Source organism: Ailuropoda melanoleuca, chromosome 5, assembly GCF_002007445.2.
Source record: "Ailuropoda melanoleuca isolate Jingjing chromosome 5, ASM200744v2, whole genome shotgun sequence".
NCBI classification, from domain to species: Eukaryota; Metazoa; Chordata; class Mammalia; order Carnivora; family Ursidae; genus Ailuropoda; species Ailuropoda melanoleuca.
Window position 1 is genome coordinate 12,859,437 of NC_048222.1, and position 22,100 is coordinate 12,881,536.

The 22,100-nt window shown below is 35.8% G+C and overlaps 1 protein-coding gene across 2 annotated transcripts in view; it reads left to right on the forward strand.

Moving 5' to 3' along the window:
- The window catches only part of RANBP9 (RAN binding protein 9), a 93,072-nt gene that overhangs the window by 30,610 nt on the left and 40,362 nt on the right, over positions 1–22,100 (forward strand). For both annotated transcript variants that reach the window (XM_011222903.3, XM_034660304.1), the window contains exons 3-4: positions 19,223–19,275; positions 20,191–20,358. In XM_011222903.3, coding sequence (XP_011221205.2) covers positions 19,227–19,275; positions 20,191–20,358 — 217 coding nt within the window. In that variant the 5' untranslated portion in view covers positions 19,223–19,226. The remainder of the gene's footprint in view (positions 1–19,222; positions 19,276–20,190; positions 20,359–22,100) is intronic.

The window sequence follows — 22,100 nt, forward strand, 5'->3', positions numbered from 1 at the left end:
AGCATGGAGTACAATATAAAGAATTGATGTTGTTAGTCAAATATTTCACTTTATTAATAGAGTCATAATTTAGTGCCTATGAAGTGAAAGGATTTCTTTTATACATAAAATGTGATAAATTATTTTCCTTACTTTATGTTTAACACTGTAACAGACTACTTTAAAAAGTCAGGAAACCAAGTTATGTTTATTTGTTGTTGTTGTAATTAACCACGGATGCGATTCCTTGACAAAGAGTCATTGGAAGAACTCTCAAACTAGTATTCTGCTTTCGTGGATCTTCAAGTTTTATTGTCTTAATTATTACTTAAAAGGCAGAATAAGTGAGTAGGTACTTGAAGGCTGTCTTCATAAGCATAGCCACTCCTTAATTTAAGGTACTGTTTATTTTTTATTTATTTTTATTTTTTAAAGATTTTATTTATGGGGGGTTGGTAGGGGCAGAGGGAGAGGGAGAAGCAGACCCCTTGCTGAGCAGGGAGCTCTATGTGGGGGCTCAGTCCCAGGCCCTGGGACCATGACCTGAGCCGGAAGGCCGATGCTAGACCAACTGAGCTACCCAGGAGCCCTGGTACGGTTTATTTTTATAGCTTTTTAGAGGTGATGGGAGAAATATGCATCTCAGAGGTTGATGTGTATTATCGTGGGCTCTCCAGAAGCAAGTGGTAGAGCCTGTGTTTTCCAGGATCCTTCTGCTTTAGGAAATATGAGGGAAGGGGAGTACAGTATAGAGAAAGAGAGGTAGCTGCTTTGCTGTCAGTGGAGAGTTAGAATTGGAACAAAATTTTGCATCATAGAGAAGAAATCAAAATGCTCTAGGTTTGAGTAGTAGTATTGTGGATAATTATTTCCATTTTCCTTTACTTCACTTCTGAATTTCTTACCTTAATTCTGTTAGCTCAGGTAGTTATTAGTGATTATTACTTAATTTGTAATATTTTAGTTATGCATATTCTTGAATTACTTTTGTATGGTAAGAGTGGCTGTTCTAAGAATATACATGTTGGATATGGAATGGTGAATTTGTTACAGCTGCAGGAGGAAACAAGGACAAGGCTTGGAAGGAAGTTTATTATACTCACAGATCCTGGAGAGGGAGGTCTCACATGCCACAAAGGGTCCCAGGGGAAGTACCGGGTTTTGGTCAGGTGGCAGAAGACAGGAGTAAGGGAAATGCCTAGGTCAGAGCCTTTGTTGGGGTTCCCAAGCGAAGGGCAAAGCAGGGCCAGACCGAACAGTTTAGGAGGAGCTAATTGGAAGGGATTGGGTGGGCTTTGGGCTATTATGCTGGTCTCTGGTTTTCTGGTCCCTGGCCCTGGGATGATTTTGGTCAGGGGGGAAGTAGTGGTGTGATAGTGTGTGAAAGTGAGAGAAGAAGCCAGCAGGGGCTGTGGACAGGACTCAGGATGGGCTGGTTTGTACGTGAGAGATGCTCCAGGCCAAGTCCATGGCCAGCAGGATTTTTAAGATGTTCAGGATGTCGTATAACATACAAACAATAAAAAGCATGACAACTGTCAAGTTTCATATGATTCTTCTCTCATCATTTCTGATGTGTTCATAATCTTTCAGAACCTTCACTCTATAGACAATTGTTTTCTTTTTGTTTGCTTTTTTTGTAAGTTCTTAACTGACTTGGTTCATGATTGTTTTTTAACCCTGAAATATGCATCTTTTAAAAACCTGACGGAAACATTTTCACAGGAACATCTGCAGCTTTTGAGGAAATGTTTTTGGTTTAATTTTACAGCACTGCTGTATGAATCACCAATTGGGCATGTATCTGCAGTTTTCTCTTTTTTTTTTTTTTTTAAGATTATATTTATTTATTCGACAGAGACAGCCAGCGAGAGAGGGAACACAAGCAGGGGGAGTGGGAGAGGAAGAAGCATGCTCATAGCAGAAGAGCCTGATGTGGGGCTCGATCCCACAACACCGGGATCACGCCCTGAGCCGAAGGCAGACGCTTAACCGCTGTGCCACCCAGGCGCCCCTGCAGTTTACTCTTAACGGTTGAAAGTAATTATGTTTTTTCTTTCACATAAAGAAGTAGATATGTTCATATCTTTTACACAGACCTAAGATTGGTAGCTTGTGGGGGCACCTGGTGGCTTAGTCGGTTAAGCGTCTGCTTTGGGCTCTGGTCATGATCCCAGGGTCCTGGGATCCAGGTCAGGCTCCCTGCTCAGCAGGGGAGTCGGCTTCTCCCTCTGCCTCTGTGACTCCCCCTGCTTGTGCTCTCTCACTCTCTCAAATAAATAAAATCTTTACAAAAAAAAAAAATTGGTAGCTTGTGGGTTGCAGACACGTGTCATAAGTTTCTATATATAGAAATAGACATACGTACACCAATATACCTTGAAGCAGTAATTCTCTTATCGTGCTCTTAATTTAAGTCTTACTATATTCATTATGCGATCTGACAGAAGTAAGACATTTCACTTCAAAAGGTATTAAGTAATTTTCAAGTCTTGCAAGACAAAAAGATCCCCCTTGTACCTAAAATAACAAGAAGGAACTACTCAGAATTTGAAATTTTAAAATTAGACATCAAATAAGTTTGATTGGTTACCATTATACCCACTAGATGAATGCTTACTGAACAGCTAACATTTAGTGTAATCGGAAATTTTTTTATTTCTGAAATTCATGAACACTTTTGTTAAGAAGTCACATTGATAAAATTGCTTCTGAGTTTCAAATAAGGCATTGGTTAAGTGAATTATTGTAAATAAATTAAGATTAAATTTTAAGATTAAATTAAATTAAAAGCTAACTAATCCTATATGACACAAATGTCTAATTCACCACTCTTTTTGAAGCTGCCAAAAGTTGAATTATTTCACTCAAAAGGCCATATTTGCCCTTTTGAAAAGCATTGTCACTTTACATTTCTAGAAAATGTATACAGTTTCCTAACACGCTTTCCTCCTCTATTATTGTCTGATATCTTTACATTTTATTACATTTTTTAAATAGCATTGATAATAACCACGTAGATGTGTTTTGTTTGAGGCATTGGGGATTCTAGCAGGGCCTGGCTGAAGTGTGCTGGCTTCTCCGTTGCGGGGCCATATCTCCTTCTAGGTGTCTTGTTTGCAGGGCGCAGGCCTGGGTGGGGCCTTCTTGAGATGCAGGGGCAAGTGCCCCGCATTTTAATACATGCATATAAGGTGATTTATTACTTTCCTTTGTTGCTACACATATAGGTTAGCCTTGGCTTTTAAATAACATAAACAGCCCTGCATTTTAATTAAGATACAGTAAAATTTACTTTTTTGTTTGTTTGTTTGTTTGTACAGTTCTGTGAGTTTTGGCAAAGGCAGAGTCCTGCAGCCACTACCACGATCATGATATAAAACAATTTCATCACCCCCCATACTTCCCTAAAAGGAAATGACCATTAATTAATCTTCTCTACACTGGTAACTCCTGAGAGCCACCGGACCATTCTCCTCCCTTAATGGTTTTCTTTTTCAGAAATGGCATATGAATGGAATTGTATCATATGTAATCTTTGAGACTGACTTCTTTTAGCGTAGTACATTTGATATGAATCCACACTGGTGCTTGTACCAATAGTTGCTTTTTTTACTGAGTTAGTATTTCGTTAGTAGTTCTATTCATTCCCTCACCAGTTGCGGGACTTTGTGTTGCTGATGTGTTATTTGTGAGTGCAGCTGCCCTAAGTATACAGGTTTTTATGTGAGCATTTCTTCACAGTTTTTTAAGCATACTATACTATATATTAAGGATAATTCTTTATTATGTATTTTGGAATATTTCTCCTAACTCGTTTGCCCTTTATATTTATTTATGTTGTTTTTCCCCCCCTAAATAGTGGACTTTGGTTTTTAGGACAGTTTTAGATTTATATGAAAATTAGGCAGATAGTACAGAGAGTTACTAAATACCCCTCCCTCCCCCAGTTTCTCCTATTAACATCTTGCATTAATGTACATTTGTCATAATTGATAAACCAGTATTGATGTTATTATTAACGAAGGTTCTTAGATTACATCAGGGTTCAGTCTTTGTGCTGTACAGTTCTGTGGGGCTTGGCACATGCATAGTGTCATGTATCCACCATTGCAGTGTCATACAGAATAGTTTTGTTGCCCTAAAAATCCTCTCTAGTTCCATCTATTCGTCCTCCTTTCTACCCTTCATCTTCACACTCCTGGCAACCGCTGACCTTTTTTCTGTCTCCATAATTTTACGTTTTCTCGAGGGTTATAATTGGAATCATACAGTATGTAGCCTTTTCAAACTGACCTCTTTGCACTTGGCAATATGCATTTAAGATTCTTCTGTATCTTTTCGTGGCTTGATAGATTTTTTTTTTTTGGTATCACTGAATAACTACCCCATTGTACGGATGTATTACAGTTTTTGTCCCTGCACCTATCAAGGGACACCTTGGTCACTGCCAGTTTTTAACAGTTATGAACAAAGCTGTTATATACATTCATGTGCAAGTTTTGTTTGGACATAAGGTTTCAGCTCATTTGGGTAAATACCTAGGAGTGTGATTGCTGGAGCAGAAGATGGTCTGTCTTGGTGAATGGTTTTGTGAGCTTGAGAAGAATGTGTATTCTGCTGTTACTGGAACAGAACAGAAGTATTCTATAAATGTCAATGAAATCCAGTTGATTGATGGTGCTGTTGAATTTGACCATCCTTATTTTCTGCTGGCTGTGTCTGCCAGTTAATAATGCAGATTGGTTGATGTCTCCATTTATAATAGTGGATTTAACTTTTTTTCCTTACAGTTCCATCAGTTTTTGCCTCACAGCTTTTGACACTTTGTTATAAGGTGCATAAACATTAAGGATTATTATGTCTTCTTCAAGAATTGATTCTTAATCATTATGAAATGCTTCTCTTTAATTCTGGTAATTTTCCTTGTTAAATCTGCTTTGAAATTAATGTGGCTAGTCCTGCTTTCTTACGATTAGCGTTAATTAGCATGGTATACCTTTCTCCAACCCTTTACTTTTAATCTATATGTGTCTTTATATTTAAAGTGAGTTTCTTACAGAGGACATATACTTAGGCCTTGTTTTCTTACCCAGTCTGTCAGTTTCTTTCAATTGGCAAATTAGACCTTTCACATTGAAAGTGACTATTGTTGTAGCTGGGTTAATGTCAGCATTATTTGTAATTGCTTTTTGTTCATTGCATTTGTTCCTTGTTGCTTAATTTTTTTAAATCTGTTTTCTTCCTTCTCTGGTTTTAATTGAACATTTTTTATAATTGCATTTTCTCTCCTGTTTTTTTTTTTTTTAAGATTTTATTTATTTATTCAACAGAGATAGAGACAGCCAGCGAGAGAGGGGAACACAAGCAGGGGGAGTGGGAGGGGAAGAAGCAGGCTCACAGCGGAAGAGCCTGATGTGGGGCTCAATCCCATAACGCCGGGATCACGCCCTGAGCCGAAGGCAGACGCTTAACCACTGTGCCACCCAGGCGCCCCTCTCTCTTGTTTTAAGATACCAGTTATACTTCTTTTTAAAATTTTATTGGTAGTTGTCCGAGAGTTTGCACTAGACATTTTTAATGAATACAAGTCCATTTTCAAATAACACTTTACCATTTTACAGGTAGTGCAGTTGCTTTATCACAGATTGTAATCAATTCTTCCCTTCTCATGTAGTGTTGCTCTCATTTCACTTATCCATAAACTATAGTTACCTAATTCATTGTTACTGTTATTCTTTTCTTTTTTTTTTTTTTTAAAGATTTTTTTATTTATTCGACAGAGATAGAGACAGCCAGTGAGAGAGGGAACACAAACAGGGGGAGTGGGAGAGAAAGAAGCAGGCTCATAGCAGAGGAGCCTGACGTGGGGCTATCCCATAACGCCGGGATCACGCCCTGAGCCGAAGGCAGACGCTTTAACCGCTGAGCCACCCAGGCGCCCCTACTGTTATTATTTTCAACAGTTAAGATCAATTCAGAATATGAAGAATAAAAGATCTTATTTTATCTTCATTTATTCCTTGTCTTTATTTAGATCTGAGTTTCTTACCTATACTTTTTTCCTTCTCTCTGAAGAACTTTTAATACTTCTTTCAAGGCAAGTCTATTGGCTGTTCTTTCAGGTTTTGTTTGCCTGATAAAGTCTTTATTTGTCTTTAACTTTTGAAGGATAATTTTGCTGGATACTGAATTCGAGATTAGTTTGTTCTTTCAACCCTCAGATATTTCTCTTCAGTGTCGTCTTGCTTGCATGGTTTCTGGGAGGAAGTCTGATGTAATTCTTAACCCTCTTCCTTAAATTTTTGTTTCGTTTTGTCCTTTAGTTTATTTCAAGAATTTCTTTTTTGACTTTCTGAAATTTGAATATAAGCCTCGGTGTTGATGTTTTGGAATTTATCCATTTAGTTTTCTCTGAGCTTTTTGAAACTTTGGTTTCATACCTGTTGCTAATTTTGGAAAAATTCCCAGCCATTATTTACTTAAAATACCCAAGTTTCTTTCTTCTTCTTTTGGTATGCCCATTATGTGTATGTTGTATCTTTCATAGTTGTCCTGCAGTTCTTATATATTCTGATGTTTTTCATTACTTTTTTTCTCTTGGCATTTCAGTTAGGGAGGTTTTTATTAACATATCTTCAGGCTCACTGATTACTTCTCCAGTCGTTACGAAATTATCAAAAGCATTTTTATGGTAGTGTTTTTAACTTCTAGCATTTAAAAAAACTATTTTTCATAGCCTAGTTAATTAATAACAGTTATCTTCAGTTCTTAGTTTGATGATTCCAAAATCTCTGTCTTATCTGAGTTTGGTTGTGATGCTTGCTTTGTTTCTTCAGAATGTATTTTTCCTGCTTTTTAGCATTCAGTGTAATTTTTTGTTGAAAATGTGTTTTTATTGGGTAATAGGAACCTAGGTAAATAGATCGTTAGTGTGAAGTTTTAGAAGCTGGCTAGGAGTCACGTTGTGTTTAATGTTTGCTTGGTGTGTGTATTGTTTGACAGTGTCAGAGGCTTCATTTTTCTCAGGTTTCCTTGTTTTTGTTTTCACTATTATTTGGGGCTTCCCTAGAAACTTCTTAGAGTCTGTGTCTTGCACCTCTCTAAGTTGTAATCTACTGTTACTATACTATTATACTAGAACTTTGCTGATGTGGGGATAAGGTACCAGGGAAAGGAAGTGTTCTATAATTTTATGATTAAATCTCAGTTGTTATAGTGGACTAGGGTCCCTTTCCTAAGAACTTAAGAAGAATTTTAGTCTTCTCTCCTTCCGACTCTTTGGTCATGAATGCCGACTGGAACTGGAGTTGTCTAAATGCCCTCTTTCTAATTCAAAAAAGATTCTGATAAAGTAGTTTCCCTTGAAGGCAGGTCTTTGTTAAAAAGGACACATTGTGGTTTGCCTGGGTGGCTCAGTCGGTTAAGCGTCCAGCCCTTGATTTCAGCTCAGGTGATGATCTCAGGATCGTGGGATTGAGCCCTGCCTGCATCAGGCTGGGCATGGAGCCTGCCTGGGATTCTCTCTTTCCCTCAGCTACTCCCTCTCTGCTCCCACCTCTCTCAAAAATAAATATATAAATACATACATAAATTAATTAATATTTTTTTTTTTTAAAAGGAGGACACATTGCTCTGGCCATATCTCAGAATGGTTACTTTTCCTCTTCCCATGCCCAAAACTGGAAGAAATCTTCTTCCTCCTGGTTGATAATCTGGCGGAGCTACTAATGGTAAAACTCATGAATATGTGGAGGCTTCTCTTAAGACTGGGCCTTTACAAGTTTTAAAGCTTCAAGCTGCTTTATACTCTGTCTTCAGGAATGCACTGTTACTCTAATAAAGTATTCTTACCAGTTACTTTCTTGAGAGGCTCCTGCTCATGGTAAGCTCTGTAGCTTTTCTATTTGTTCAACTTTTGTTTTTCTTGTTGTGGGGAAGGAATGACAGATTCCAAGCTCTTTACATATTGGAGCTGAAAACAAAAGACCTCTTATTTATGCTTTAACGAGAGTTTTATTGAGACAGAATTCAGAATCATAAAAATTTATCCTTAAAAGCATACAATTAGGTAGTTTTTAGTATGTTCACAGAATTGTGCAATCCTTACCACTATTTAATTTTTGGAATTGATATATCACCTGAAAAAGAAATCCTGTACCCATTAGCAGTCATTTCCCCCAATCCTGGGCAACCACTTAACCTGTTTTGTTTCTGTGGATTTGCCTACACTGGGCATTTTATATAAGTGGAATCATACAACATGTGACTTTTGTTTCCAGCCTATTTATCTTCTCCCCCCCCCCAAAAAAAATCCATCCATTTATTTTAGAAAGAGAGAGAGAGAGGAAGGGAAGAGCAGAGGGGGAGTGGGAGAGAAGCAGACTTTCTCCTGAGAACAACCCCATGACCCTGAGATCAGAGATCAGGACTGGACCTGAGCCAAAACCAAGAGCCAGATACTCAACTGACTGAGCCACCCAGACACTCCCTGGCTTATTTATCATAACATAATGTTTTCAGAGTTCATTCCTGCTGTAGCATATATCAGTATTCCATTCCGTTTTGTTTCCAAATAATATTCCATTGTAAGGATATATCACAGTTTGTTTTTCCGTTCATCAGTAGGTAGAAATACATTTTTGGCTATTATGAGTGATGCTGTTATGAACATCTGTGTAACTTGTTTTGTGTGGATATGTCTTCATTTCTCCGGGGTAGATGCCAGGAGTTGAATTGGTGGGTCATAAAGAAACTATGATTACCATTTAAAGGAACTGCCAGACAGTTTTCCAAAGTGACTGCACTGTTTTCCATTGTCATCAACTGTGAAAATTCTAAATGCTCATTCTTGCCAACACACGCATTCTTGATTCTGGTCCTCTTAGGGTGTGTAAAGTGAGATCATAGTGGTTTTGATTTGCATTTCCCTAATGACTAATGATATTGAACATCTTTTTATGCACTTATTGGCTATCTGTATATTTTCTTTGGAGAAATGTCTATTCAGGTCCTTTGCCCATATTTTAGTTGGATTTTCTTTTTATTGCTAAGTTGTAAGTGTTGTTTATGTATTCTGGATAGAAATCCCCTAACAGCTATATGATTTGCATATATTTTCTCCTGTTTCAAATTCCTTGACAGTATTCTTCAACACACAAAAGTTTTATAATTTTATGAAGTCTAGTTTGTCTTCTTGTTGTTGTTACTTGTGTTTTTGGTGTAATATCTAAGAAACTGTTGCCTAATCCAAGGTCATGAAGATTTACTCTGGTGTTTTTGTCTAAGAAAAACATTTTGAGTTAATTTTTATATATGGTGTTGAGGTATTGCTTTGCTTTCATTCTTTTGTATAGATCCATCTAGTCCCAGTGTCAGTTGTTGGAAGGGTCTATCTTCCTTACATTAAATTGACCATAAATTTAAGGGTTATTTTCTAAACTCTTTAATTCTGTTGCATTAATATATATGTCTATTCTAAAGCCAGTAATAATACACTCTCTTAATTATTGTAACGTTATAGTGAGTTTTAACATTGTGAGTTGTGAGTCCACCAGGTTTTTTTCTTTTGCAAGATTGTTTTGGTTCTCCTGGGCCCCCTGCATTTCCATATGAATTTCAGGATCAGTTTGTTAATTTCTGCAGGAAAGCAAGTTAGAATTTTGACAGGGATTGCCTTGTACCTCAAAATTAATTAGGACAGCATTACCATCTTAACAGCATTAATAGTATTCTTCTAGTCCATGAACGTGGTTATCTTTCGATTTATTTAGGTGTTCTTTAATTTCTTTCAACAATGTTTTGTAGTTTTTAGCATTCAAGTCTTGCACTTTTTGGTTAAGTTTATTTCTAGATTTTTTTATTCTTCTTGATTCTGTTGTAAGTGGAATTGTTTTCTTAAATTCATTTTCAAATTGTTGCTAAAGAGTAGAAATAAACCTGATTTCTTTTAAGATTTTATTTAATTAATTTATTTAGAGAGAGAACGTGAGCATATGAGCATGGGGGAGGGGCAAAGGGAGAGGGATGGAGAGAATCCCAAGCAGAGTCCTTGCCTGAGCATGGAGGCCAACGTGGGGCTCAATCCCACTATCCCGAGGCAATGACCCCAGCCAAAATTGGACCCCCAACCAACTGAGCCTCTCAGGTGCCCCAAAACTGATTTTTTGCATACTGAACTTGGTATCCTGCAGTCTTGTTGAACTTGTGTATTAGTTTTTTGGTAAGGATTCTTTAGGATTTTTTACGTACAAAACGGTGTTGTATGTGAATAGAGGATGTTTACTCCTATCTTTATAATATGGATGGCTTTGCTTTTTCTTGCGTTACTGCGCAAGCTAGAACCTGCAAGTCCTGTGTTGAATAGAAATGGTAAAAGAAGATATCCTTTTCTTGTTCAAGGGGAAAGCATTTAGTCTTTTACTTTTTTTTTTTTTTAAAGATTTTATTTATTTATTTATTTGACAGAGAGAGAGAGACAGCCAGTGAGAGAGGGAACACAAGCAGGGGGAGTGGAAGATGAAGAAGCAGAGCAGGGAGCGTGATGCGGGGCTTGATTCCAGGACCCTGGGATCATGCCTTGAGCCGAAGACAGATGCTTAACGACTGAGCCACCCAGGCGCCCCTAGTCCTTTACCATTAAGTATGATGTTAGCTGTGGATTTTTTTAATAGATGCTTTTTACTGGGTTAGGAGGTTCCCTTTTATTCCTAATTTGTTGAATGTTGTTATAAAGAAGGGATGATGGAGTTTGTCTTAATTCTTTTTCTGTGTTAATGATAATGTTGCTTTTATTTTTTTCATTCTCTCAGTATGGTGTATAACATTGCTTATGTTTCTAAACCAACCTGTATTTCTAGGATAAATTCCCCTTGGTCGTGATGTATAATAATCCTTTTTGTATGTTGCCAGATTTGGTTTGCTAGTTGAAGATTTGAGCACATATATTCATAAAGGATAGTTTCTGTTGTTTTCTTGTGGTGTCTTTGATTTGGACAATTGGGTAACACTGGGAGGAGTCCGAGAATTGGTGATAATTTTTCTTTATGTTTGGTAGAACTTACCAATGAAGCCATCTGAGCGTAGCTTTTCTTTGTGGGAAGTTTTAAGGTTGCTATTGAGTTTTGGTAGTTTATGACTTTTAGGAATTTGTCCATTTTAAGTTAAGTAGGTTATGTAATATGTTGCTGTATAGTTCATAGTATTTTCTTATAATTCTTTTTATTTCCTTAAAATCTTTTTTACTTTGGTAGTAATATACCATCCTTTTGTTCCCAATTTGATTCTTTTTTCCTCTTAGTAGAACCAACTTTTGAATTCATTGATTCTTTTGTTTTTCTGATCTCTATGTCATTTATTTCTGCTCTGATTTTTATTATTTCCTTCCCATTGCCTGCTTTGGGTTTTTTAGGTTTTTTTTTTTTTTTTAATTGTTTCTCAAAGTAGAAAGTTGGATTATAGAGATACTTCTTTTTTTAAGATTTTATTTTTAAGTGATCTCTACACCCAACATGGGGCTTGAGTTCAACAACCCCTAAATCAAGAGTTGCACACTCTACTGACTGAGTCAGCCAGGTGCCCTGAGATATTTCTTTTTTAAATATAGGCAATTGCAGCTATAAATTTCCTTCTGAGTACTACTTTAGACTCATCCCATAAGTTTTGATGTGTTACATTTTCATTCTCATTCATTTCTAAGTATTTTCTAATTTCCCTTGTGATTTCTTCGTATTTGTGTTTTTTAGGAGCGTGTTGTTTAGTTTCCACGTTTGTGTACATTGAAATGTTTCATGTTTGTAATTTCTGGTTTAATTTCCTTGTGGTTGGAGAATATACTGTGTATAATTTCAGTTATTTTAAATTTATTGAGGCTTGTTTTATGGCCTAACAGTAGATCCTGGAGATTCTTCTGTGTGCTCTTGAGAAGCATGTCTCGTCCCCACCATGGTTGGCAGAGAGTTCTGCAGATGTCTGTTAGTTCTGGTTGGTTTACAGTTGTGTTCAATTTTGTGTTTCCTTGTTGATTTTCTGTCCAGTTATTCCATCCATCATTCAAAGTAAGTTATTGAAGTTTTCAACTATTGTGAATTGTGTATATTAATTCTTTGAGTTTTAGCTTTAAATAGGACTGTGTTAGGTTTGTATTTGTAATTTTTATGTCTTGATGTATTGACCCTTTCATCATGATAAAATATGTTCTTTAATTTTTAGTAACAACTTTTGTCTTAAAGTCTATTTTGTCTGGTATAAGTATAGACATCTAGTCTCTCATTTGATTACTATTTAGTATGTCTTTTTCCTTCCTTTTACTTTCACCTGGTTTGTGTGTACAAATCTAAAGTGTCCCCTGTGGAGTACATATCACTGGATCTTTTTTCAAAAGAGAAAAAGACTATTCAGTGGATCTCTGCCTTTTGTTTGGATGATCTTATTTATCCATTTGCATGTATTATCATTATTGATAACATAGGACTTAAGTCTGCCATTTTGATATTTATTGTTAATGTGTTCACTGTTCTTCCCTTGTTGCTTTCTTTTGTGTGTATTAGATGTTTTCTAGTGAAACTTTTCATTGTGGCTTCTTTTTTGTAGTTCTTGAGTTCTTTTTTTTTTTTTTAATATATAAAGATTTATTTGTTTATCTGAAAGAATGTGAATGAACAGAAAGAGGGGCAGAGGGAGAGAAAGAATCCCAAGCAGACTCCCTGCTGAGTGCAGAGCCTGATGCAGGGCTCGATCCCAGGACCCCGGTATCATGACCTAAGCCACAACCAAGAGTCAGACGCTTAACTGACTGAGCCTCTCAGGTGCCCCTGGAATTATTCTCTTAGTGGTTGCTCTGGAGGATTACTCAGATAATATCTTAATATGAAAATATAATTTGGATTGATACCAACTTAATTTCAATAGTATGTTAAAGTTTGCTCCATAGTATGTATATTTTTCTCCCTTCTCCTTTTTGCTATTATTTTCATAAAATTATATCTGTATGCTATTTAAACCCAAAATGCTACAATTACTGCTTTATGTTTTTTAGATAGAAGAGAGTTAGGGGGCGCCTGGGTGGCACAGCGGTTGAGCGCCTGCCTTCGGCTCAGGGCGTGATCCCGGCGTTATGGGATCGAGCCCCACATCAGGCTCCTCCGCTGTGAGCCTGCTTCTTCCTCTCCCACTCCCCCTGCTTGTGTTCCCTCTCTCGCTGGCTGTCTCTATCTCTGTTGAATAAATAAATAAAATCTTTAAAAAAAAATAAACATAAATTAAAAAAGTTAGAAACAAGTCATTTATACTTTTATGTTTACCTGTGTTGTTACTGTTGATGTCCTAGCTTTGTGTGAATTTGAGTTACTATCTAGTTTCCTTCCTTTTCTGCCTTATTAGTTCTTATTCAGGTTTGTTAGTGACAAATTTTCAGTTTTTGTTTAGTTGGGAATATCTTAGTTTCTCCATTTTTGAAGTACAGTTTTGCTCCATATAGAATTCTTGCTTTCCAGGCTTTCTTTCAGCAGAGCAGTATATCATCCCACTGCCTTCTGGCTTCCATGGTTTTTGATGAGAAGTGTGTTGTGTATCTAGTTGAGTAAATTGGCATTAACTATATACAGCAATAATGGTGACATTCTTGTGGAGTGTGCGACATATAAAAAAAAAAAAACCAGTGATAGCAGTAGCAAAAGTATGGGAAGAGGTAAACAGGTTTTAAAAAGTTTTGCGTTACATTGTCATCATGTGATAAATATTCTAATTCAATCAAGAATATGTTAAAGATGCCATTTTTAACACTTATAAGGTGTTTGTTAACACAATACCGAAGTGTATAGCAAAAAGTTACAAAGGTTAAATATAGAAAAATACAAAGAACATGGGAAAGGATGAATGGAGAGAACAGATGGGAAACTAACAAGCTAGTAGACTTAAACCTATCTATAGTAGGAATTAAACTAATCTAGTCTTCTTAGTCTCTGTTATTTGATATTTGGTACAACTAAAAAATGCTAATAAATGTAAAATTTGAAAATACCTGTATTGATATATTGATCTGAAAATTTTTTATGTCTGTTTCCTTTGCTAAACACATAGTACCACAATAATAAATTGCTTGTTCATGTACTTTAAAAATCTTGTCACTCCCTCACTGCTGTTGAATTTGAGCTTGTTTTTATATGTCCTGCAGCACCTGAAACATGTACCAAACATGTTGGTTCACTGCATGTTACAAGCCACACGCATCCACCCCTGCTGGTACAGGTTTCCCCCGTCCAATAACTTTGCTTCCATCACTTCACAGTAACACAAGCTACAGTGCTATGTCACCTACTTCCCCAAGTAAACTTCAGGTCTTTTTCAGTGTGAAGTGCCATATTTATTGTAGTGTTGATGTATTTTAAACAATTTAGCATGTGTAAAATTGTTTTTACTGAAATTTGGGGTTTTTTAAATTGGGTTCTTCTCTTTTTTAATGTGTTACTAATGGAGTTTTGAAATGCTGTGCTCTTAACCCCATTTTTTCCCATAAACCCTGTAGTTTTTACTGCATGATTTTGTATAGTGCAGTGAATTTAAGGACCTTAAATGTGATAATATAGCATGGGTCCCGCTTCCCCCAGCTTCAGTTTGGTAGAGATTTCATTTCACTGTCTTCTGGGCTTCATATATTCTTGTGAGAAATGCGCACCTGAGTATTCAGCTCAGTGTTCCTGTGACAGTAAAATGTCTTTTTTTGTCTCCTGGCTGCTTTCAGTGTCTGTCTCTCTTTTTGTTTGTTTGTTTGTTTGTTTTCAGCAGTTCGACTGATTTTGTGCCTAGGTGTGCTTCTCTTTGCATTTAACCTGCTGAGGTTTGCCAGGCTTACAAATTTATAAATGTTTTTCTTTTTCCCAAATCTGGGAAATTTTTCTCAAAATTTTTAACCCACTCTCTTTTTCTCCTTGTGGGACTCTGGTTACATGTATGTTAGACCTTTTGATGCTGCCTCAGGGGGCTCTCTCTTTTTCCCCTTCGTGTTTTTTCTCTCTGTTCTTCAGCTTGCTCTGTCTTCATCTTTACTTACTCGTTTTGCCATTTCCAGTGTGCCATTAAGTACACAAATCTTATTTCAGCTATTTTTCAGTTCCAGAATTTTTGGGTTTTTTATTCTTTTTTGTTGAAATCACTATCATTTCATTCAGTACAAGCACATTTCCCTTTACATCCTTGAGCATCATGACAACAGCTGCTTCAAAATTCTTTATACTTTAATTTCAAACACTTCGTTGTCTCAGAGTCACTCTTTTGTTTCTTTTCTCTTGAGTGTAGGTGATGTTTTCCTGTGTGTTTATATGTAAGGTACCATAAATTGCATTCTAGCATATTATATATGGATTATAGATTTTAAAAGCAATAGTATTTTTAAAGAAGCTTGTTCTTTTTAGTTACATATTTCATCATTTTTTGTGCTGATTATTTCTTCGACCCATGTATTTCTTCTATTTTTTTTTCACTTGTCTTTCTACTAAAGCATATCCTCAAATAGTTCTTTTGTGAGGTTCTGCAGATAGTAAGCTGTTAGCTTTTTAGTGTCTTAAAATACCTTATTTTGCCCTCATTTTCAGTGATACTTTATCTGGGAACTCAGTTCTAGGCTGGCAGGTTTTTTACCCTTAGTACTTTGTGCCATTGTTTATTGTCATTAATGGTCATTTTTTTGGGAGATAATCTGCCTTTTCTCTTCGGAAGCTTTTAGGATTATGAGTTATTGATATTCTACAGTGTGCCCACGTGAGAGTTTATTTTTGTCTTCTTCAGTGTGGTACGCATTTTCAGTTCAACAACGTATTTTTCAGTTGTGGAAAATCAGCCAAATATCTTAATAAATATTGATGTTTGGCTTTAAACTTTCAGTGCTAATGGTTCCTTTTTTCTTCTACATATCCTTTTTTTTTTTATTAAAGATTTTATTTATTTATTTGACAGAGATAGAGGCAGCCAGCCAGCGAGAGAGGGAACACAAGCAGGGGGAGTGGGAGAGAGAAGCAGGCTCCCAGCGGAGGAGCCTGATGTGGGGCTCGATCCCAGAACGCTGGGGTCACGCCCTGAGCCGAAGGCAGACACTTAACGATTGAGCCACTCAGGCGCCCCTCTTCTACATGTCTTAAATGTACTTTTAAAATATCCTCTTTGTCTTATGTCCGCTTGTTCATGCATTCTTGTTGCAGTTACGTATTTCCCTGGCCGCCTTTGTATTTGGGTATTCTAGAATTTTGCTTTTGTAGTCTCATTTTGATTGGGAGATTTAAAGGTTTTCTTCGTTTTGTTCATCTTTTTCTGTACTTTTTTTCTTTTTATTACGGTTTGTACTTTCTAACACCTGGGCCCCCAGACTAAAAGCAGGTGTACATTGGAGTTCTCAGGTCCCTTTTCAAGGTGAACTAGCAGCCTTGCCAATTCAGTCACTGATCTGTTCGACTGCTTTGTTCCATATTAGTCAAGAGACGTCTACTTCTCTTAAGTAGACCGTGGTGTCTGACAAGCTTCAACCAAGGCAACAGGTGGTGTCAGCGTTTCCACATCTTCTTTCAGGAGCCTTTCATAAAGCCAGTTTTTGGCTTTAAGCAGTGAGCATGGCTGATGTTCTCTTGTGGAGCATTTTAAGTCCTTGTGTCCTCAGAAGGGGAAACTTGTAGGCATCACGAGCGCTCATAAACCCAGAGCTTTGCAGGTCCCTAGCCATATCCCTGCTTGCAGCTTTGTATTTCTTCTCCTCGAAGACTTGAGTCTTGTACCTTCTTAAGTATTTTTTCCCTCCCAGTACTTACATTGTAGGTTCTGTTTGGAACAGAGGGGCTGAGCTAAAATAACACACTTAATAAATCTTTTTGACTGTGTATCTAAATGTTGTTTCTTGATGTTTTGTCACTCTTATCTCACTTGATACCTGCTCTTGATAGTAATACTGCTTTCGTGAGTTCAGCTCGCTCAGAATTTTACTATCTGGTAGGGCAAACACAAAGTTATTTTTCCTTTTGAAAATATTCGTCTTCTTGATTAAAATTCTGTATTTTTAATGTGAGCTTTAAAATCATTTTCTGGTTTTGAAAATTTATTGGGAATCTTTCTTATGTCTTATTACATGTATATATTAATTTTGGAAAGATAGTCTTTTTGTACTGTCAAGTTATCCAGATATACATAGTATATCCATTTATTTACGCTTTTTATGTATTATTTTTATGCCATACTTGAGATTCCCATTTTATGATTTCTGTAGTTTTGTGACTGGTATGTTTACACTACTTTTTCTCTACCTGGTACTACTAGAAGAGAAATTTAATTTTTTTTTTTTTTTTTAAATATCCAGTCATTTTGCTGAAAAACTTCATTATACTTGACCTCTGAACAACACAGGTTTGGTCTTCATGGGTACACTTACATGCAGATTTTTTCCAGTAAATACAGTGCAGTGCTATAGATATATTTTCCTTATGATTTTCTTAACATTTTCTTTTTTCTTCCTTATGACCTTATTCTAATAGGACAGTGTATAATATACATAATCTGCAAAATATGTGTCAGTTCGCTGCGTTATCCATAAGGTGTCAATAGCAGACTATTAGTAGTTAAGTTTTGGGGTTTCTTTCTTTTTTTTTTTAATAAACATTTTATCTCAGAGATAGAACATGAGTGGGGGTCAGGGGCAGAGGGAGAGAAAAAAGCAGACTCTCCATAGGCAGGGAGCCTGGAGCTGATGCTGGACTTAATCCCAGGGCCTCAGAGATCATGACCTGAGCTGAAGGCAGACGCTTAACCAGCTGAGCCACCCAGGCGCTCCCAGTAGTTAAGTTTTGGGGGAATCAAGTTATACATGGATGTTTGACCACATGGGAGTCAGCACCCCAGCCCCCTCCCGCCTCTCCAATGTTCAAGGGTCAACTGTAATTCTAAAAGCTTTTAGTAGTTTCTGTAGTTTTCTATGTATATAATCATGGCAACTACAAATAAAGATTATTTTATATCTTTTAATATTATACTGGTTGTTTTCATTATATTATTAAATTATTTGAAACCTTCAAAATAATGTTTAACAGCTGTAGACAATTCCATATCCTGTTTTAAGTGGAAATGGCTTCAGTGTTTACTGTTGAATATCTTGCTGTATTAGATTTGGAAAAATGTGTCATATTTTAGTTTCCTTTTATTTTGCTTGAGTTTTTATTAAAAATGGTAGCTGAGGGGCGCCTGGGTGGCTCAGTCAGTTAAGTAGCTGTCTTCAGCTCAGGTCCTGATCCTGGAGTCCCTGGATCAAGGCCCATATCAGGGTCCCTGCTCAGTGGGGGGTCTGCTTCTCTCACCCTGCTCACACTCTGTGTGTGTCTCTCTCTCAGATAAGTAATATCTTAACAAAAATAAAAATGGTTGTTGAAATTTATCAAGTGCCATTTTAATCACAGTCAATTAGCCTTTTCACAAACTGGATTTACTTTATTCTTTAATTTAGTTGGTGGCTTGCCTCTTTCTTTCTTTCTTTCTTTCTTTCTTTCTTTCTTCCTTTTTTTTTTTGCATCTGCTATCTTTATCAGGTTTTATTAATATTTTACAAGCTTTTAAAAATGAATCACATGCCTTAATAATTACTTTTTCCTTTTATATTTCTTTTTTTGGAGGTAATTTTATTCTTTTAGTTTGATAAATTAAAAACTAAGAGTCCCATGTCTAATTTGATTTTGTCATTTTGCCAAACTCTGAGAAAACCAGTACATGGATACCATATAGTACATACTTGTAAATGTAATTTTATTAAATATTTCCAATGTTTTTATATGAATTTGACATTTTTTCCAAATATGTATCCATGTCCCTTTTTTTATGGTCTAGATTATTACTCTTTCTAGAAATATAATCATTTCCTAATTATTGTTTCTTTTTTCTTCCACAAGTCCCCCTATACTCTTTATTAAAAGTCTTAATCCTAAATATTTACATGTAGATAAGTTGAAAGGTTTTTGTAGTTGTTAGTGGAGTAATTATTACTAGTACTTTGGGTGTATTTATGAATTAGTACTATGGAAATTTACTGTGAACCTGGGTTTTATTGTTGCTTAATATTGCCTTTTTTGCTGTTTAATGAGTTGTAAAACTTTTTTGTAGCTGTCCTGTGAGTTTCAACTTGGGTTGGGTTCTGATATGTTTCAGAGTATTTGGTAATTTTTACATATATGGTTATAATAACCTGCTTTTCTTCCTCTCCCCCCCTTTCTTTTTTTAACAGTTACATGGGAATTGGTCTTTCTGCTCAAGGTGTGAACATGAATAGACTACCAGGTACTTGTCGTTGAATTATAGTACTGTCTTATGGCTACATCTTTTCTGGCTAAAAATTTGAAGTAATAATTTGAAATAGTTAAATACATTGATTTTCTGTATTTTTAATCTCCTGTGTCATGAGTTCAAAGTGGAAGCTAAGTGGTTTTAAAAAATTTTAATTTTGTGCTATTTAGCAAAACTTACATCTACCATGCATTTTTTTGTTTTGTGTTTTTGCTTGCTTTGTTTTGTTTTGGTATTTTAACTTACATTACATAGTCATATCAACTACTTTAAGTATTTTAATATGATTGATTCTCTTTGCTACCCAGCACATTCCTGGCTTTTAACCTGTTTTCATTTGTGTAATATTCTGGGAATGTAGGCTAATAGTAAAAGTAAACTAAGGAAGGTGTCAGTTGAGATGGCAGAACTGTTTCCCAAAACCATTAATCAGATGCAACTGATTCTTGAGTTATACTTTCTGGTATTCTATTTACTAATGTTAAAAATTAATTTGGGGGAAACTTTTTGAAAATAGAAAAATCTTCTATTTTATATTAAACTGTGTGTGTGTGTGTGTGTGTGTGTATGTTTAAATCAAATCAGAGCAAAATTCCTTTGGTCTGTTAGCAAAGGAGATATGCATGGATAATGTGTCTTGCCATCTTTTTTTTAATGGTAGGAGTCTTGTTTAATACATGTTTTAGTCTTCTGTGTGGCAGATTTATTTTCCTTAGTGTTGTGAACAGTATTTTAACGTAGAAATCATGTGGTGTAATTTTTGGGAATTTACATGTACATTTGGGGATTTTATCTTTGTGCTATCATCTATTGTACCATACTTGCTTTTCTTGTCATAATCTTAGTGAATAGCTCTAGTACAGAGGAACCTTACTTTTCATTGTAAATATACTGGAACTTTCTCTTTAGGCTGGGATAAACATTCATATGGTTATCATGGGGATGATGGACATTCATTTTGTTCTTCTGGAACGGGACAACCTTATGGACCAACTTTTACGACTGGTGATGTCATTGGCTGTTGTGTTAACCTTATCAACAATACCTGCTTCTACACCAAGAATGGACATAGTTTAGGTACTAAGATAATGTATTGCATGTAAAATAATCAAATATTGTGATTATTGTACTTACAGCATGGTAGTCACGTGTATTATGTAGTCCTCGATTATAGATACATGCCTCTGGACATTCTTTGTTCTTTCCAGGTGGAAGTTGAGGAAATGGTGAAAATTTGTGTTCTGTGAAAGCCACGTTGTATCACGTGTATGGGAATAACTGTGAAAATAATCCCCATGCTCACATATTTATTCAAGTAATAGAAATGCTAAGTGTTTTCTGCCTTGAGTAAAACACTAAACACTTCATAGTTTGACTGAATTCTCTAGGTAACAGGTACTAAGAGAAAAAAGGCTGTCAGTTTTTAGTGTAGTATGGGATAATAATGAAGGAAAGGCTTGATGCTGTCAACCAAACAAAAGGCATTTGACCTAAAAGGACAGGCCTGCTAACAGTGATGACTAAAGTTCTGCAGAATGGAGCAGAATTAAAACCATAACAGCAAAATTTCTAAGGATAAAAGACAGATGGCGAATAAAAAAATAAAGTAATAAAAACACAAAGAAGCCTATCCATTCTAAGACTAGTAGAAAATTAGGCTTTTTAGTTGCATATGCACCTGCAGCTCTTCAAATTGAGGATTCTGTGTGGTGGTTATACTCCCTTTTCTTAGAAGTTTTTTGTTTTTGTTTTTATAGAGCAACTATAAAGGATAGTAAGACTGATGCTTAAAAAATAAAATGGTTTCACATTATTTGAAAAGTCTTGATTCAGAGCAAATTACTTCTGATGAGGTAAAGCAAAAGGAAGCAAAAACTAACCTCAGAAGGCAGAAATTTCAGTGTGCTCATAAATAGTATTTAAAAATTAGACAGCAAATAGTGTCCTTAGGCATAAAATAGATGTTCTTTCATATAACACAAAAACCGTCGTATCTTTCATTTCATAGTAGAAAATTCTAAATTTCCGGCTACATTGGTAATAGCTATATCCTTTTTAGTGTCTCAGCATATTCCTGATGTAAAATTAGTATCTTCACTTTTATATTCAGCTTAAATCTTTTCCTTCTAATTATTAATATTGATTTTGAAGTCCTGTCTTATCTGACATAAAGTTTGTCCCAAGTCCACAGTAGACCCTTTTATTGTCATTGTTATGAGAGTGTTGATTCAGGACACCAGGCAAGATATGTGTATATGTGATTTGATTGCTGTGGCCAACCAGTTCCCAGAGGATTCAGCCTCTTTAGTTGATTTCTTGTTACTGTTCTGGCTCTGACTTATCAAAGCATTTAACCCAGGATGGTCGTAGTTGCCTTGATTGCTTAAGATATTTGATCTTAAATTAAACTGCAGAAATCTGCTTTTTTAAGGCATGATCTTTGATTCAAAAATGCAAAATGCATGTTTTTAAAACCAAAATTAGTCTTCTTACAGTTTTCTAAAACTTTATTCCAGAGAAGAAATTTTGTTTTGGGAGGTGGAAAGATCATAGGTGATGTGATTTTATTTGTTTCTTATTAGACTTTCACAAACATTTATGTTGAGATTTTCTCTTGAATAAGAAAACTATTTTTAAAATCTGAGATACTTCTTAAGAAAAGGGTACTTAATGATAAAATCATATTCTAATTTTAAGTAAATTTTTGAGGCGTTTGTCAGTATTCATTTATATATTTAATGTTTATTAAGCCCATAGAGAGGCAATTCTAAGAGCCATTAATATGGTTCTTCAGTTGCCTGGGTTTGTCTCCTGGCTTA